Source organism: Hemitrygon akajei, chromosome 9, assembly GCF_048418815.1.
Source record: "Hemitrygon akajei chromosome 9, sHemAka1.3, whole genome shotgun sequence".
NCBI classification, from domain to species: Eukaryota; Metazoa; Chordata; class Chondrichthyes; order Myliobatiformes; family Dasyatidae; genus Hemitrygon; species Hemitrygon akajei.
The window spans coordinates 70,605,582-70,625,433 of record NC_133132.1 but is presented as its reverse complement, the minus strand read 5'-3'; the positions used below and the strand labels follow the sequence as shown (position 1 = coordinate 70,625,433).

The 19,852-nt window shown below is 50.2% G+C and overlaps 1 protein-coding gene across 1 annotated transcript in view; it reads right to left on the bottom strand.

Annotated features, from left to right (window-relative positions):
- Positions 1–545: 545 nt before the first annotated feature.
- The window catches only part of klc1b (kinesin light chain 1b), a 49,070-nt gene continuing 29,763 nt past the window's right edge, over positions 546–19,852 (bottom strand). Inside the window, 6 exon segments of the mRNA XM_073056275.1 lie at positions 546–1,956; positions 2,492–2,549; positions 2,815–2,939; positions 10,376–10,528; positions 11,196–11,304; positions 18,406–18,473. Of these exon segments, the coding sequence (XP_072912376.1) occupies positions 1,870–1,956; positions 2,492–2,549; positions 2,815–2,939; positions 10,376–10,528; positions 11,196–11,304; positions 18,406–18,473 (600 nt within the window). The 3' untranslated portion in view covers positions 546–1,869.

Sequence of the window (19,852 nt, the reverse complement as noted above, 5' to 3'; positions counted from 1 at the left end):
AAATATGCCCCCAAGAAAATGAATCTCAGGGTTGTAAATAGTAATATATATGTACTTTGACAATAAAATTTGCTTTGTACTTTTGTTTACACTGCAGTGAAGGAGGCTGTGGGGTGACCATATACAGCTGAAATTATGAGGGGCATAGATCAGATAGACAGTTTTTTCCCAGGGTAGGGGAGTCTAAAACTAAGGCAGGAGGAGAAGATCACTGTCACCAAAGCCCGCCTTTACCACCTTCTTCAAGAGCTTGTTCCATCTACCTGCGACACTGTGAGTTTTCCACTCTTTATTTCACTTAGCCGTTTGATCCCCCTTACCGAGGTGCTTAACACTTCCCACATTAAACTCATTGGGCGGTCTTCTACACCCTCACTCAATCTGTCTCCATCCCATTTTAGAATCACTGTACTCCTATTACAACATGTACTTCCACACTGTTCCTTCCTCGAGGTCACTTACGTAAACAGCACGCAGCCAAAACACTCCCAGGTTTCCTCTGCTCTCTCTGGCAGGTTACCCGAGAGCCTGGTTATATCACACAGTTCTTTCAAATCAAACTTTATTGAAGGAAACAGATTGAGGGTTGCATTGGAGGACCACTGCAACCGACAGCAAAGATCTGTAGATGTTGGATCAGGAAAACAGAGAGGCAGGCAGTCAGACAGCATCTGCGGAGAGAGTAGCAGAGTGCGCAGTTCATGTCAGTGACCCCAGTGGACGAGTTGATTGGCCAGAAACGTTAACTTCCTCTCCACAGATGCTCCCTGACCTGTTGTGTATTTCCAGAAGTCTCTGTTCACGACACTGGGATGTGAACCCAGTTGGTCAAATCTGCTTCAAGTGTGTAAATCAGGGCACAAGGATCACCTTGGAACCGTTTAAATCAAGTCCGTTCACTTGCTCTACGACTACAGAAAACAGCACATCTATTCTGGTTATCCACTGGTTCAGCAGCTGGGCAGTGTGCCAGAGACAATTGCATTCCTCTACATTCAGTGATTGAGAGACAAGTCTGTGTACCAGCCAGGGGCAGACTGCGTGTGATTGTACACAAGCTGGGCCAGTGTAAACACTAACTGCTGGCCTGCTTTAGAAGTCACTTTCCGCAAGGTGTCAGAGGAGGGTCTGCTTCGGGAAAGTATTTCCCTGTAGTGTCAAATGTGTCCGAATGTCAGACGAGAACAGCAGGCTGGAGCGCCGGACCCGGACCGTGAGCCAAGGGGACAAAGGGAGGCAGGGAGTGACCTGTCACAGCAGAGTGAGCCCCTCCCTCCCTCCCACAGAGCACACCCAGGCTGTAGGGTAGCCGGAGCAGTATGGAGAGGTAGGCATCTTGTAGGGAGAGAGGAGGAAGGGAAAAGGAGACGTGGCCCAGGGCACCATTGCTGTTAAAGTTGGGGGAACTGCCCACGTCTGGGCTGGGGGTGTGGGAGATTGTTGTTGGTGGGTCTGTGAGCGGGCACTGTCATCTTGGGCCAGAGTGAGGAACTACAGGTTGGAGGCTGTGACAGCAGGCTCTGGGGTGAGAGAGTACTCCACTCTCCCTCTGCCCTTTACCCTATTAGATCGTGCCAGCTGACAGAGCCCCTCTGACCTGCCGTCTGTCAGTCACACTGGCACTTCCCAGCCCTTGGCCTCTCCACAGCCGACTGCATGTCTTCTTATGGCCAAAACTGAGGCCCTTCAGCCCACTGACTCAATGCCGGCTCTCCCCACCCACACACTGGGAGGTTAACTCACTGACCCACATGTCTGTCAGATGTGGGAGGAAATGGAAACGTCTGGGCCCAACACAGGGTTACAGGTGAGGGGTCAGGGTGTGGGTCTGAGGACTGACTCTGAGCCCGGGGGGGGGGGGCCGCCCCTCTAGTTTTGCCCCAGGGAGTGGTGATGTGACAAGTCAACGTTACTGGCACTCAGACCCCTCGACTCGGCCAGGTTACTCCGCGAGGCCTGTGGGAGACCAGAAAGACTCCATTAGTGGCAGCATCCAGGGGTCTTGGTTCACTTGCAGGAGGGCGAGTGGCAGAATAGGAATCAGGCTGTGTCGTTCATCCTGGTGATCTATAGGAGTTGGTGTCACTTCCTGACCCACCTCCCTTTGAACCATCCCTCCCTGTTCCGTCCACACTCCCCCGCCCCTTGCCACCTTCACCCGCCCCTACTGCCCTCCTCTGCTCCATCTACCCCTCCCTCTGCCATCCTTCCCTAACCACCCACCCTTCCATAACACTTTCTGCCATCTACTGATGCCCTTCTCCACCCATCCACCCTTTCCCCACTCTATATACCCCTCTCCTGCCCCTGCTGCTCTTCCCCCTCCCTCCCTGCCCTATTCACCCTTCCTCACCTACCATAGCCCACACTCTCTATCCACCATGCTAGGTTTTTCCCTGTAATGCGGTTTGATCCATTAACTACCCCTCAGCCATCAGCCCCTCCCCTCCCCTCCCCTCCCCTCCCTCCATAGCCCTCACCCTGGCCCTACCTGAAAGAGTTCATCATTCGTCCGGTTCAGATAATTCAAGGAAGATGCCCGCTTCATGCTGGGGAACAGAGGGAGAGGTCACTGTCAGTGAGTTACCCCTCTCCACCCCAGTAACAACAGCATCATACCCACAAAACCTCCAGTCCAGCATGCCCAGGGAGGGGTGAGAGACCGAGAGGGAGAGTGGGAAGCAGATTTTGAACCACTCCACCTTGTCGTTGAAGGAGGGGAATCCCCCACAACCCTGGGTTTGTGTGAGGAAAAGAAGCCCCTTTACCAGTTCTAGCCCCTCCCTTGTTCTCCTGAAGGAGCCCCACCCTTACCTGGGGTTCTTGGGCTCGGGTGGAGCATTCCCTTGCAACTTCTTCACCAGCATCTCACTGCTTCGCCTTAGAACATCCCGGATCTTCCCAAAGGAGCCACTTCTGCGTAAGGACCCACTGCCGTCCTGTGGAGAGCAGAGAGATAGAGAGAGAGGGGTGGGGGGCATACATGGCCCAGTCAAACACAGCCTGGTCAAAACTTTGACACTGCCTTATATCAACCATCTGACAGAAGGTTGCCTTGTCTGGAATGTCTCTATCATTGTGCTGTAGATGGTCAGACTGCTTTGCTGTCTCACGCTTCTCAGTGCAGTGTTGTCGGGGTGCTGGTCATTTAGACAAGCTGCATGTAATCAAATCTACTCAATGTGCTGCCATGAACAGCTGAACAACTTGCCAGAGTTCTTTGAGGGAGTATCAGTCAGTGTGGATAGAGGAGATGTATTCAGATTCTGGCTGGTGAACCTATGGTGTTGGTATAGATTGTAAACTGACTGTAACTTCCTTCTCAGGCGGGAGAGGGGTTACCAATGACCTGGTTACCCCAGGGATTAGTGCATATACGATCCAAGCTCCCAGACACAGTGGTTCAGGCAGGTATAACAGCAACATTTAAAAGACAGTTGGTCAGATACACAGGTAGGAAAGAATATGGGTCAAATGTGGGAAAATAGCTTGGATGGGCAGCAAGTCGGGCATGAACAAGCCGTGCCGGTGCCTGTTTCCGTGCTATTTCGCTCAGTGGACTGGCTCCTGGTCCTCTGTGTTTTAGTGTTTACAGCAAAGACCTGGAGGAGGGCGGGGTGTGCAAGTTTGCTGATAAGGTGAAAATAGGAGAGAGAGCATGTTGTGACTCTACGATGGTATATAGATTGACTGAGTGAATGGGTGGAAATACCGCTGCATGAACAATGGGACCAGCTGGGGCAAAGGGGCTGTCTCCTGCTCTTGAGTTTCAATGGATCATAAAAAGTTAGGAGGCAGCAGGTGCACAAGTGATTCGGAAGGAAATGGCCATGTTTGCCTTTCTGCTGAGAGGATTGGAGTTTAGAAATAGGAAAGGTATTGTCAAGCAGTCTCAGTCTGGGTCAACAAGGCTCCTGCACCTTATTGTTTATTAGTACTACACCTTCTCCACTTCTCCATAGCTAACACTTTTGTATTCTGTTGTTTTCAATTATGTGTGGGATAATCTTTCTAAACAGCTTTCCACTGTATTTCAGTAAATGTACAATATTAAACCAATAACTGATCAGATGAACAGAATGTTACTGAGGTCACATTGCTCGCATTGTTGGTCACCTTCTTTAATCAGGATATATGGCATTGGAGGTGGGTAATTCTTGGGATGTGAGGGTTGTTATGGAGTCAAGGTCATAAAGAGATACAACACAGAAATAGGCCCTTCAGACCACCAAATCTATCCCCAAATCAACATTAAAGACATGTCCTAACTTTATTCTTTTGGAGTTTAGAGCACAGAACGTTCTTACAGAAACATACAAGATCCTGAGGGGCCACGCCGAAGGGTGTTTATTAAAATTGACGGTAGAGTATTGGAACTACAGCTCATCAAGTTCATGAGTGTCTAAGCTTTATCACCGAAGATGGTTGGACCACTGGAGGTATTTGAAAAGGACAGAAAACCTATTTTAATAGATCAGGGAATTGGAGCAGAGGAGGACCAGTCACCATCATATCAGGGTCAGAGAAATGCACAGCACAGAAATGTGCTTGGCCCAACTTGTCTGTGCTGAACATTTGCCTGTGTTTGGCCCGTATCCCATCCTTCCCCTCTCACCTTAAACCTGAGGCTTTTAGTTTTTGATTCCCTTTCACTAGAAGACTGTGTACTGTACATTCACCCTATCTATGCCCATCAAGATTTTGTACACCTCAATCAGGTTACCTCTCAGTCTCCTACGTTCCAAGGAATAAAGACCCAGCCTGCGCAAACTCCCTACAACAGGCCCTCATTCCCATAAACTTTCTTTGCACTCTTTCCTGCTTAATGAAATTTTAACCTATGCCTTCTAGGTTCAAGATTCCCCTACCCTGGGAAAAAGGCTTTGACTATTACTTCACGCTACAATCCAGAGGAAAATACCCAAGCCTTCCTGTCCTGGCAGCATTATAGAGACATTGTGAGCTGATCCGGTACTATCTTTTATTGCACTACGATGATGGATCTGCAGTATGTCAGGTGAGAATGGGTCGGCCCTCCTCTGCGCACAGCCCGTGGCTCGGGGAGCATGAAGATAGCTGGTTCTTGTGTAACATACAGCACCCCCACCCCTCCGATACCGGTGACTTGCTCTTCATGGCCTGGGGCATGCGGCACAAGATTCAGGAAGCTGGGACGACAGCAATAAAGAGGAGAGCAGGCAGAACACAGACAGTAGGTCACTTTTATTTCAGATCCAGATAATTACAGCCAATGAAATTAAACACAAACACAGAGCGATCCAAAGAAGATCACACAGAAGGACAAACCTTCCCTGCAGAGCGTGGGAGAGAGTTGGGAGGGGGAGGGATGAGGGGTGGTGGGAGAGAGGCAGAAAGAGAAGGAGACAGAAAGTGGGAGATAGTGACAGACAGAATGAAACTGAGAAAGAGAGAGACAGGCACAGAGGTAGGAGAGGAGCGACAGAGTGACACAAAGAGAGGAAGGAGAGGGGAAAGCGAGCAGAGAGAAGGAAACAGGAAATGAGGTAGACAGAGAAAAGCGGAGGGATGAGGTGGCGAGAGATACACACAGAGGGAGGCAGGAAGAGGGGTTCAGGGAGTGAGAGTAACAGAGAAGAGGGAGAGAGTGTGTCAGTGACAATGCATAGAAATGGACACAGAAGCACCCATTTGAACAGTATTCCTCTGACCACCACTGCTGCCGCAAAGTCAGACACACTTGGGAGGGGACTGACTGGACCTCCACGTACCAGCTTGACCACACACACCACTGGGATCTTTCTGTGCTTCAGCCTCCCTGGCTCACTCTCCAGGTATCACCACCCGTGGCTTCACTGAGCTGGACATGGCAGGGGATGAATAAGGGGGTGGTCTAGCAAACGGGCCCATTGAACACTACCAGTACACTGTCCTGTCAACCTTCCTACTCACTGCATCAGAGGGAAGCTGGGCTGTTGAGTGCTGCTACCCTGTCCTAGATCCTCCCACTGTGTCCACTCCCTGTTTCTGTCACCCTGGCTGGGTTTAGGAAGCCCCCGTAATACCCACTTTGTGTGTTTAGGTTCTGGATAAGTTCCATGTGTTGATGCAGGATGGGGGGAATGTCCTGTCCCACACATAGCAGTCAGCCCCTGTCTAGACACCCTGTGTGTTGTGCAGGCAGTAGCCGAGGGCATTGACTCTCAAATATCCTCAGCTCCTCCCAGTTCCTCATACAGCTGGGGCAGGTAATGTCCCTCCTCACAGAGGGAGCTCACCGGGCAGTGGAGAGGTCACTCCGCCCTCTCCCCGCACTACGTCAGAGAGGAGGAGAGCGCCATTGCCAGTATCTGAGGTTAACAGAGGATGGGGAGGGGAAATGTGGAGAGAAATTCAACATTTCCAGCCACAAACTTTCAACTTGTGTAGAGCAACTCTTGTGGGTCTGTGGGAGGTCCTGACATACTCGAGACTCATTTGTCCTCAGGCCCAGTACAAAAGCAGCAACTGTACCACTGTCTGCAGGAGGGACAGATATGGAAGTCATAGAGTCAGGCAACACAGAAATACCTCCTTAAGCCCAACTGCTCCGTTCCCATCATTTGCCCATAGTTGGCTCATATCCCTCTAAAACTTTCCTATCCTCCTCCAGGTCCATTTACCCCCCAACAAGTTCCACCTCCCTGCCCCCCACCCCGAGGAAGCCTGGTCAGCAGAGGTTAGAGATGAAAGTCAGCACCTGCTGAACAGGGATGCACATGCTTCCCTGCCGGGGCTGAGCGCTGGTCGTAAACCGGCGGGGTTCCAGGCTATGGCACTGCTTGGTCACTTTGGTCCTGCACTGTGGAAGGAAGAAGCTGCTGGTTCCTGGCACGAGAAAGGACTGGGTGTCCCGAACAGTTCTGGGACAATGGAAAATATGCGTCCACAGAGGAGCACCCTGCCATCCGTACTGCACTGGGTGGGTCAGTGGCACATCTCCTCTGGCAGGGCAGGTACCTTCCCATGGCAGCCAGTGCCCGTTGGTGCACATCTGCCCGTCTCTTACTGGGACTTGGGTCGTGGGATGCAGACACTTCCTCTGCCAGGAGAGGAGACTGAAACAACCAGGCTGGAAGGTGGAAGAGTGAGTGCAGTCCTGCCCGGTAGGATGGGTCAATGGAAACAACCACCTCAGGATCCAGACGGCAAGTACAAGCTCCATAGCTTACGGGCTGCACTCTCCACATCTCTGGGCTGGACACACTGAGGTTGCTCCCTTCCATGGGGCTTCTTCCACTTTGCTGACCGTGGATGGGGAGCTGGTTACCTGGGCAAGAGGCTCCAGCTCCCCTGGGGTCAGGTTCTCCCGATTCTAGTTCTTTGGGGCCCAGTTGGAAGTGTCTTGGCAGAGGAGATCGCCTTCAACACGCTTTCCAAATGCTCCCCCAGCATCTCTGTAGGAGGGGCGCCCAGGATGTCAGTGTGGACGCTGACACAGTAATGCATACCAAACGACTCTAAGGCCCACATGGCCCTGAGGAATGAGAGAAGATCCAGGTTGGGGTGGGCAGGGTGGTGCTAACAGGACGTAACCCCTGATGGGGAAATCCAGAACCCAGAAACACTCAACAGGTCATGCAGAATCTACGGAGAGAGATCAGGGCAGCTCTGATCGTACTGAATAATGTAGTAAGACTGAAACTCCCTCAACACTGTCCCATCACACACTCCCAGGGTCAGGCACAGGGTGAAACTCCCTCAACACTGTCCCATCACACACTCCCAGGGTCAGGCACAGGGTGAAGCTCCCTCCACACCGTCCCATCACACACTCCCGGGGTCAGACACAGGGTGAAACTCCCTCAACACTGTCCCATCACACACTCCCAGGGTCAGGCACAGAGTGAAGCTCCCTCCACACCGTCCCATCACACACTCCCAGGGTCAGACACAGGGTGAAACTCCCTCTACACTGTCCCATCACACACTCCCAGGGTCAGACACAGGGTGAAACTCCCTCAACACCGTCCCATCACCCACTCCCGGGGTCAGACACAGAGTGAAGCTCCCTCTGCACTGTCCTATCACACACTCCCGGGGTCAGACACAGGGTGAAGCTCCCTCTGCACTGTCCCATCACACACTCCCAGGGTCAGACACAGGGTGAAACTCCCTCAACACTGTCCCATCACACACTCCCAGGGTCAGGCACAGGGTGAAACTCCCTCTACACTGTCCCATCACACACTCCCAGGGTCAGACACAGGGTGAAACTCCCTCAACACTGTCCCATCACACACTCCCAGGGTCAGACACAGGGTGAAACTCCCTCAACACTGTCCCATCACACACTCCCAGGGTCAGGCACAGGGTGAAGCTCCCTCAACACTGTCCCATCACACACTCCCAGGGTCAGACACAGGGTGAAACTCCCTCAACACTGTCCCATCACACACTCCCAGGGTCAGGCACAGGGTGAAGCTCCCTCAACACTGTCCCATCACACACTCCCAGGGTCAGGCACAGAGTGAAGCTCCCTTTACACTTTCCTATCACACACCCCCTGGGCACGGATTGGACTGGAGCAGAAGTGGGTCTGGTGATCTACTGGTCAGGACAGTGGTCACCATGTTGCCCCAGCTACATAAATACCCTATGGATCGGTTCCCCGACCCACTGGTGATCCAAGACACACACAGGACACACACGTTCACACTGACAACACACACTAGTAAAGGGAGGCAGCTCACAGAACACTCAATGAACCCCCCACCCTCGCCTTATCCCCGAGGTGTGGCCGGCAGAGGCCCGGTCACCAGCTTCTGTCCCAAGCAGACCCCGAGACCCTCCTCCTGACAGGGGGAGTCCACATCACTTCCTGCTGACGCCAACCATGATGGAGCTCCTCGGCCCAGAGAATTCAAAGCATGGGATCCTGTGGAGACTGCCGGCCACTCAGAGAGAGAAGCAGAGTCCGTGTGGCGTGAAAGAAGCAGCGGACAGGCGGGGGTGGCGGAGAAGAAGGGGGTCGCTGGCAGAGAGGCTGGGGCATCACATACATCCTGGGGCAGGGGCTGCTCACTGAGTCTGGCAGACAAACAAAAAGAGCAAAAGAGGAAAAAACACAGACAGTGAATAAATCACACAGGAGATTGAGGGGGGAGTGACCGGTGGTGAGGGGGGGAGTGACTGGAGGTGGGGGGGGGGGGAGTGACCGGTGGTGAGGGGGGGGGAGTGACCGGTGGTGGGGGGGGGTGGAGTGACTGGTGGGGGGGGAGTGACCGGTGGTGGGGGGGGGGGGGAGTGACCGGTGGTGGGGGGGGGGGGGAGTGACCGGTGGGGGGGGGGAGTGACCGGTGGTGAGGGTGGGGTGGAGTGACCGGTGGTGGGGTGGGGGGGAGTGACCGGTGGTGGGGGGGGGGGGAGTGACCGGTGGGGGGGGGGAGTGACCGGTGGGGGGGAGTGACCGGTGGGGGGGGGGGGGTGGAGTGACTGGTGGGGGGGGGGAGTGACCGGTGGTGAGGGGGGAAGTGACCGGTGGTGAGTGAGGGGGGAGCGACTGGGGAAGGGGAAGAGGAGAGAGGGAGCGGCCGGAGAGACAGAGAGGAGTGGGGTAGTGACTGGGTAAAAAAAGTGGCAGAACAGGAGTGACGGGGAAGGGGAGGCGAGAGATGAGGATTGACTGGGGGGAGAAAGGGAGTGACCAGGGAAAGGGAAGAGGAAATGACTGGAGAGAGAAGAGAGGAGAGGGGGAGATGGAGAGTAACTGGGAAAGGAGAAGTGGGGTGACCAGAGATGGAGAGGAGGGAGAGGGGGAGTGACTGGGGTTGTGGAGGAATGCAGAGGCCTGACTTGGGAATGAGGCCGACAGGGCAATGGACAGGGGAGGGGGGGGGGGGCTAACAGAGGAGAGGAAATGTGGGCAGAGATAGGGAGGGACAGATGAAGGGGGGAAACAGGAATAGGGAGGTGCAAAAGTGTGCTGAAGGGGAAGGGAGTCAATCTCTTGCACCCCTGGGTGTTGTCAGACAGGCAACAGTGCAGGTATAGCTACAGACAGAATCTAACACCCAAATGATAATCCAATGAAAGCCACGGTTAACGGGACAGGAGGAAGCTTAGCGATTTCTCTCTCTACCTGTTGCCCAGCAGGGTTTCCTACTCCCAGATCACCTTCAGCACTAGCAGACAGGGTGGAGTGGGGGAGACAGACTGGACAGTGTGGGGTAGGGGCAGAGACAGACAGAGAGAAGCGGACAGAATTAGCTCTCACACCCAGCCGCCCCTACCCCTGAGCTCCTGATGACCCTCCACTCCCCTCCCGTCTCGTCGCCCCGTGACCCTGCAGCTTTGCTCTGAGTGGGAATGGGATCAGTCTGTGCCCTCATTCCTGATCCCTGGGGCTGACACTCACCCCGGTCCACTCCACTCCAACGCTGACCTCCTCGCTGCCCTCCGTGCCTCCCTCGTACTTCACCGGATTTCCTGCCAGGCTGCGCCGGCGTTCCACTGTCTCCCCATCCTTCAGGATCTCCACCACGCGGCTCTGGTGAATGGGGTCCAAACCCTGAGACGGAGAGAGAGAGAGAGTCAGTGCCTGCGGTCGGCTCCACAAAGGCTGCAGCTGAAGTCTGCACTGAACAATGTAAAGCTGGAGACTTACGGTGGTGGGCTGCAGTGAGGTGGGGGGAGCACGAAGAGAGAAAAAGAGAGAGGGTCAGCATCACAGAAATTACAGCAGACACAGTGAGCAGGCAGACTCCCCACAGCACACCCTCCAAAGCAGCAACGTTCATGATTACACAAGGGTTAACGCAGTGACAACCTGCAGGCACACACCTAAAGGAAAACATCCAGGAATGGGTCTGTCGCTGTATAACACCAGGGTGCAGTACTCATGGGGACAGATCTGAAAAACAGGGGGTACAGTACCAGTGGCTCTGCCACTGTGAAGTCCTTGTGAGGACCAATCTCACTGTATTACACTGGGGTTTTCGTCCGTTTACACAATCTGGTGGAGACTGAGACAGTGTTCCAATGGGAAAGCTGTCACTGTGTAATAGTGAAATACGGTTCCAGTGGGGACATGTCTTTCACTGTATAACCTGGGTACAGTACCAGTGGGATCAGGTCTGTCACTGGAGTACAGTACTAGTAGGAATGGGTCTGTGACTGTACAACTGGTGGGGATGGGTCTGTCGTTGTATAAACAGGGGCACACTGAGAGGCAGTACCTGTCTGCGTGAACGGGTGGCACATTCCTCCAGGGTCTCAGCAGCCTCTAGCTTACCCTGACGCCGGTACAGGGCTCCGAGATTCCTCAGTGTAGTGTTCACCGTGGGGCTGTGGGGGAGACTGGGTTAGTAAGATTCTGCACAAGCTGTGGTTGGGAGTTGGGGTAGGCAGTGCAGCAATTTAGGGTCTCTGTCCACTGTACTGCTCACCACCCACCCCGACCATTTCCTGTTTCAAACCAACTTCATTCATAACAACAAATATAGACAGTAAATTCCAGTTAATTGGGCCATCTATTAACTGGGAGAGCCACTTACTTGGGACAGCTCCTAAAGAACAAAAACTAATTGAGAAAATAGTTGGATTCCCTCCATTTATTTGGGACACAATGCTGCTTAATTGAGACAGGAGACGGTTGCTGAATACTTTCTAATTAGCATCACTTGCACTTGTGTGGCCGTTAGATACTACACTGCTCAGAGCAAGAAGTTTTTAAATAGTGTCACAAGTTATGTTATCCGTTTGGGCCAATGGACGCTGATTCAAAAAGCAGTGATAATTGATAATTTTGCTTCTTATTTTGAAGGCAGTCCATTATCTGCACTAGCTGTCTGTGCTGATTTTGTGCATTTACAGTCAATCAAAAGAACGCGGGAGTGTATACTGAATGAATTCCTCCATCAGTAACTATCAGGAAATAATACACAGTTTTATAGCACGTTTACTAAATGATACGGCGGGAAGTAGGTCCTGTCCGGCCCTTCGAGCAATGCCGGCCCAACAACCACACAAATCCGATAACCCTCATCTAACCACAGGGCAATTTACAATGACCAAATCTATCCCGTATGTCTCTGGACTGTGGGAGGAAACTAGATCACCCAGGGAAAACACACACATTCCCTGGGGAAAATGTACAGAATGTCGCCAGAACTGAGCTCCAAACTTGGAAACACCCTGAGCTGGAATAGTGTCATACTAACACTAACTGACCACTAACTGGAATAGTGTCGTACTAACACTAACTGGAATAGTGTCGTACTAACACTAACTGACCACTAACTGGAATAGTGTTGAACTAACACTAACTGGAATAGTGTCGTACTAACACTAACTGACCACTAACTGGAATAGTGTCGTACTAACACTAACTGGAATAGTGTTGAACTAACACTAACTGGAATCGTGTCGTACTAACACTAACTGACCACTAACTGGAATAGTGTTGAACTAACACTAACTGGAATAGTGTCGTACTAACACTAACTGAACACTAACTGGAATAGTGTCGTACTAACACTAACTGGAATAGTGTCGTACTAACACTAACTGGATTAGTGTCGTACTAACACTAACTGGAATAGTGTCGTACTAACACTAACTGACCACTAACTGGAATAGTGTTGAACTAACACTAACTGGAATAGTGTCGTACTAACACTAACTGACCACTAACTGGAATAGTGTCGTACTAACACTAACTGGAATAGTGTTGAACTAACACTAACTGGAATCGTGTCGTACTAACACTAACTGACCACTAACTGGAATAGTGTCGTACTAACACTAACTGAACACTAACTGGAATAGTGTTGAACTAACACTAACTGGAATAGTGTCGTACTAACACTAACTGGAATAGTGTCGTACTAACACTGACCACTAACTGGAATAGTGTTGAACTAACACTAACTGGAATAGTGTCGTACTAACACTAACTGGAATAGTGTCGTATTAACACTAACTGGAATAGTGTTGAACTAACACTAACTGGAATAGTGTCGTACTAACACTAACTGGAATAGTGTCGTACTAACACTAACTGAACACTAACTGGAATAGTTTCGTACTAACACTAACTGGAATAGTGTCGTACTAACACTAACTGGAATAGTGTCGTACTAACACTAACTGAACACTAACTGGAATAGTTTTGTACTAACACTAACTGAACACTAACTGGAATACTGTCGTACTAACACTAACTGAACACTAAGTGGAATAGTGTCGTATTAACACTAACTGGAATAGTGTCGTACTAACACTAACTGAACACTAACTGGAATAGTGTCGTACTAACACTAACTGGAATAGTTTCGTACTAACACTAACTGAACACTAACTGGAATACTGTCGTACTAACACTAACTGAACACTAACTGGAATACTGTGGTACTAACACTAACTGAACGCTAACTGGAATAGTGTCGTACTAACACTAACTGGAATAGTGTCGTACTAACACTAACTGAACACTAACTGGAATAGTGTCGTACTAACACTAACTGGAATAGTGTCGTACTAACACTAACTGAACACTAACTGGAATAGTTTCGTACTAACACTAACTGAACACTAACTGCAATACTGTCGTACTCACGCAAACTGAACACTAACTGGAATACTGTCGTACTAACACTAACTGAACGCTAACTGGAATAGTGTCGTACTAACACTAACTGGAATAGTGTCGTACTGACACTAACTGGAATAGTGTCGTACTGACACTAACTGGAATAGTGTCGTACTGACACTAACTGAACACTAACTGGAATAGTGTCGTACTGACACTAACTGAACAGTAACTGGAATAGTGTCTTACTAACACTAACCGACCACTAACTGGAATAGTGTCGTACTAACACTAACTGACCACCAACTGGAATAGTGTCGTACTAACACTAACTGGAATAGTGTCGTACTAACACTAACTGACACTAACTGGAATAGTGTCGTACTAACACTAACCGACCACTAACTGGAATAGTGTCGTACTAACACTAACTGGAATAGTGTCGTACTAACACTAACTGAACACTAACTGGAATAGTGTCGTACTAACACTAACCGACCACTAACTGGAATAGTGTCGTACTAACACTAACTGAACACTAACTGGAATAGTGCCGTACTAACACTAACTGACCACTAACTGGAATAGTGTCGTACTAACACTAACTGAACCCTAACTGGAATAGTGTCGTACTAACACTAACTGAACACTAACTGGAATAGTGTCGTACTAACACTAACCGACCACTAACTGGAATAGTGTCGTACTAACACTAACTGGAATAGTGTCGTACTAACACTAACTGGAATAGTGTCGTACTAACACTAACCGACCACTAACTGGAATAGTGTCGTACTAACACTAACTGGAATAGTGTCGTACTAACACTAACTGAACACTAACTGGAATAGTGTCGTACTAACACTAACCGACCACTAACTGGAATAGTGTCGTACTAATACTAACTGGAATAGTGTCGTACTAACACTAACCGACCACTAACTGGAATAGTGTCGTACTAACACTAACTGAACACTAACTGGAATAGTGCCGTACTAACACTAACTGACCACTAACTGGAATAGTGTCGTACTAACACTAACTGACCACTAACTGGAATAGTGTCGTACTAACACTAACTGAACACTAACTGGAATAGTGTCGTACTAACACTAACTGACCACTAACTGGAATAGTGTCGTACTAACACTAACTGGAATAGTGTCATACTAACACTAACCGACCACTAACTGGAATAGTGTCATACTAACACTAACTGACCACCAACTGAATAGTGTCGTACTAACACTAACTGGAATAGTGTCGTACTAACACTAACTGAACACTAACTGGAATAGTGTCGTACTAACACTAACCGACCACTAACTGGAATAGTGTCGTACTAACACTAACCGGAATAGTGTCGTACTAACACTAACCGGAATAGTGTCGTACTAACACTAACTGAACACTAACTGGAATAGTGTCATACTAACAATAACCGACCACTAACTGGAATAGTGTCGTACTAACACTAACTGGAATAGTGCCGTACTAACACTAACTGACCACTAACTGGAATAGTGTCGTACTAACACTAACTGACCACTAACTGGAATAGTGTCGTACTAACACTAACTGAACACTAACTGGAATAGTGTCGTACTAACACTAACCGACCACTAACTGGAATAGTGTCGTACTAACACTAACTGGAATAGTGTCATACTAACACTAACCGACCACTAACAGGAATAGTGTCGTACTAACACTAACTGACCACCAACTGAATAGTGTCGTACTAACACTAACTGGAATAGTGTCGTACTAACACTAACTGAACACTAACTGGAATAGTGTCGTACTAACACTAACCGACCACTAACTGGAATAGTGTCGTACTAACACTAACCGGAATAGTGTCGTACTAACACTAACTGGAATAGTGTCGTACTAACAATAACCGACCACTAACTGGAATAGTGTCGTACTAACACTAACTGGAATAGTGCCGTACTAACACTAACTGACCACTAACTGGAATAGTGTTGTACTAACACTAACTGGAATAGTGTCGTACTAACACTAACCGACCACTAACTGGAATAGTGTCGTACTAACACTAACTGGAATAGTGTCGTACTAGCACTAACTGGAATAGGAGGAGTATAGGAAACTGATACAGGACTTTGTGATATGGTGCAACTCAAACTACCTGTGTCTCAATATCACCAAGACCAAGGAGATGGTGGTGGACTTTAGGAGATCTAGGCCTCATATGGAGCCAGTGATCATTAATGGAGAATGTGTGGAGCAGGTTAAGACCTACAAGTATCTGGGAGTACAGTTAGACGAGAAGCTAGACTGGACTGCCAACACAGATGCCTTGTGCAGGAAGGCACAGAGTCGACTGTACTTCCTTAGAAGGTTGGCGTCATTCAATGTCTGTAGTGAGATGCTGAAGATGTTCTATAGGTCAGTTGTGGAGAGCGCCCTCTTCTTTGTGGTGGCGTGTTGGGGAGGAAGCATTAAGAAGAGGGACGCCTCACGTCTTAATAAGCTGGTAAGGAAGGCGGGCTCTGTCGTGGGCAAAGTACTGGAGAGTTTAACATCGGTAGCTGAGCGAAGGGCGCTGAGTAGGCTACGGTCAATTATGGAAAACTCTGAACATCCTCTACATAGCACCATCCAGAGACAGAGAAGCAGTTTCAGCGACAGGTTACTATCGATGCAATGCTCCTCAGACAGGATGAAGAGGTCAATACTCCCCAATGCCATTAGGCTTTACAATTCAACCGCCAGGACTTAAGAACTTTTTAAAAGCTATTATTAATGCTTTTTGAATAGTGATTTAGATGCATATCATATTTTTTACTGAGTTAAGTATTGTATGTAATTAGTTTTGCTACAACAAGTGTATGGGACATTGGAAAAAAGTTGGAATTTCCCCATGGGGATGAATAAAGTATCTATCTATCTATCTAACTGGAATAGTGCCGTACTAACACTAACTGACCACTAACTGGAATAGTGTCGTACTAACACTAGCTGACCACCAACTGGAATAGTGTCATACTAACACTAACTGGAATAGTGTCGTACTAACACTAACTGGAATAGTGTCGTACTAGCACTAACTGGAATAGTGTCGTACTGACACTAACTGGAATAGTGTCATACTAACACTAACTGGAATAGTGTCGTACTAACACTAACTGACCACTAACTGGAATAGTGTTGAACTAACACTAACTGGAATAGTATCGTACTGACCACTAACTGGAATAGTGTCGTACTAACACTAACTGGAATAGTGTCGTACTAACACTATCTGGAATAGTGTCATACTAACACTAACTGGAATAGTGTTGTACTAGCACTAACTGGAATAGTGTCGTACTAACACTAACTGGAATAGTGTCGTACTAACACTAACTGAACGCTAACTGGAATAGTGTCGTACTAACACTAACTGGAATAGTGTTGTACTGACACTAACTGGAATAGTGTCGTACTAACACTAACTGAACACTAACTGGAATAGTGTCGTACAAACACTAACTGGAATAGTGTCGTACTAACACTAACTGGAATAGTTTTGTACTAACACTAACTGAACACTACCTGGAATAGTGTCATACTAACACTAACTGAACACTAACTGGAATAGTGTTGTACCAACACTAACTGCTGTGGCTATAGTAGCATCGAGAATGTTCTGATTCATTCTGTACTTCATTCCAATACATAATTTGTTACTCAGTTAAACAGCAGTTTGTCTTTTTATATCTTTTTAAGAATTTCCTTAGAACTTCAGCTAATTGGGACAGCCACCTAATTGGGTCAAATTGTACTTTTCTCACTGGAATCCACTGTACATACAAAAGAAGAAACAGTGTAGAACTTTTACATTCACGGTCAATATGTATAGTCATGTTAACTTGTTATTTAAAACTTTTGCACACGACCATCCCTGGTGAGAGACTCCTTTCATTCCCTTCGTGACCCGGCCCCTCTATGCGCAGTAGCAGAAGGAGCCTAGACTGTATCCTCCTCCAATCGAACGCAGAACCGGCATTCAGGGCCTCTCTCAGCATCTAGATGAGTATTCTGTTCAGGGTGAATCGAGACAAGTCTCCTGCACACGCTCTGAGCAAGTCCATAGTAGGCAAAGAGATGGGTGACCGTCACTTCCCCATTGCAGCTGTCGCATGGGAGTGATATTCTGACCATGCAGGAGGGATCTGACTGCAGGGGCCCCTCTCATTGCAAGGCAAGCAAGGTCTTGGTGCTTATTGGTGAGACGCATTCTGACAGATAACTTGGAGAGTTTGCTCGGGGAAACATCCCACCGAGCCCTTGTCCTGCAATGTCTGCTGGATGTTCCATGTTCACTCACTGCCTGATGGACGTGTGTTGGTCTGGAAGAACTTTTCCAAGAAGAAGCAGTAGGGTGGCAACATCCTGCTGACTGGGGCGTTGGGGCAATGGGGCCACACCTTCCCTGCACAATACCAGGGACTGGTGGGACCTCAGAACATACATTGGATCCACGCACAGCCTGGTGTGGGCACACACAAAGGCAGCCATTAGAAGGACAATGTCGGTACATTTTTACACCCATTCTCTGGGGAATTGTGCATTGTGACCCACTGGACTCACCCAGCACAGGGTCTGAACCGAAACCTGCCATTGTCCTGCCCCCGTGACCCTTGTCCCTCAGATACTCATTTGCCTTACCGACGGGTGATTTCCCGCTGGCCACTCTACATATTCTCTCCAACAATCACTTCCCACTCCCTGGTCACAGCCCTGGGGGAGTAGGCACAAGATTGGAACACCCTCTAAGGGAGGGGTGGGACAGATGGTTTATCCTTTGGGACAGGGATTGGACCTCACTCATTTTGTTGCCTCACCTATTGACTTTGCACGCCTTGTACCAGCCACCATATTCTGCGTAGGGAGCACTGTCCTTGTGCCGGCCCTGGAATACAAAGGCAGCACTCAGTCCCAGTACACTGATACTCCCCTGCTTCACACCTGCCTGGTGTCTTGCCCCCCAGAACTTCCCGGGAATCTCCTCCCCCACCCCCACCGACCCAGTCCGCTCAGGATCCCCTCCCCACATCTGCCCAGGTCCTCCCTCCCCACCCAGAATCCCTCCCCTGTCACACATTGGTCCAGGAACCCCCCATTCCCCTGTTCCAGATCTGCCCAGGATCCCCTCCCCTCTCCTACCCGACCCTCGAACTGCCCAGGACCCCCAACCCTGTTTCTACAACCCTCTCTGGGCCTGTGTTCTCCCAGTTACCCTTCCCCACCCAGGGCCTGTCCCTTCCTCCTTACTCATCCCAGACCCTCCGTACCCCACCCACCCCCGGGCATTGCTCCACTGCTCTGGTCCCTTCCTCCTTACTCATCCCAGACCCTCCGTACCCCACCCACCCCCGGGCATTGCTCCACTGCTCTGGTCCCTTCCCCCTTACTCATCCCAGACCCTCCGTACCCCACCCCCGGGCATTGCTCCACTGCTCTGGTCCCTTCCTCCTTACTCATCCCAGACCCTCCGTACCCCACCCCCGGGCATTGCTCCACTGCTCTGGTCCCTTCCTCCTTACTCATCCCAGACCCTCCGTACCCCACCCACCCGGGCATTGCTCCACTGCTCTGGTCCCTTCCCCCTTACACATCCCAGACCCTCCGTACCCCACCCACCCGGGCATTGCTCCACTGCTCTGGTCCCTTCCTCCTTACTCATCCCAGACCCTCCGTACCCCACCCACCCCCGGGCATTGCTCCACTGCTCTGGTCCCTTCCTCCTTCCTCATCCCAGACCCTCCGTACCCCACCCACCCGGGCATTGCTCCACTGCTCTGGTCCCTTCCTCCTTACTCATCCCAGACCCTCCGTACCCCACCCACCCGGGCATTGCTCCACTGCTCTGGTCCCTTCCTCCTTACTCATCCCAGACCCTCCGTACCCCACCCACCCGGGCATTGCTCCACTGCTCTGGTCCCTTCCTCCTTACTCATCCCAGACCCTCCGTACCCCACCCACCCGGGAATTGTTCCACTGCTCTGGTCCCTTCCCCCTTACTCATCCCAGACCCTCCGTACCCCACCCACCCGGGCATTGCTCCACTGCTCTGGTCCCTTCCCCCTTACACATCCCAGACCCTCCGTACCCCACCCACCCGGGCATTGCTCCACTGCTCTGGTCCCTTCCTCCTTCCTCATCCCAGACCCTCCGTACCCCACCCACCCGGGCAATGCTCCACTGCTCTGGTCCCTTCCCCCTTACTCATCCCAGACCCTCCGTACCCCACCCCCGGGCATTGCTCCACTGCTCTGGTCCCTTCCTCCT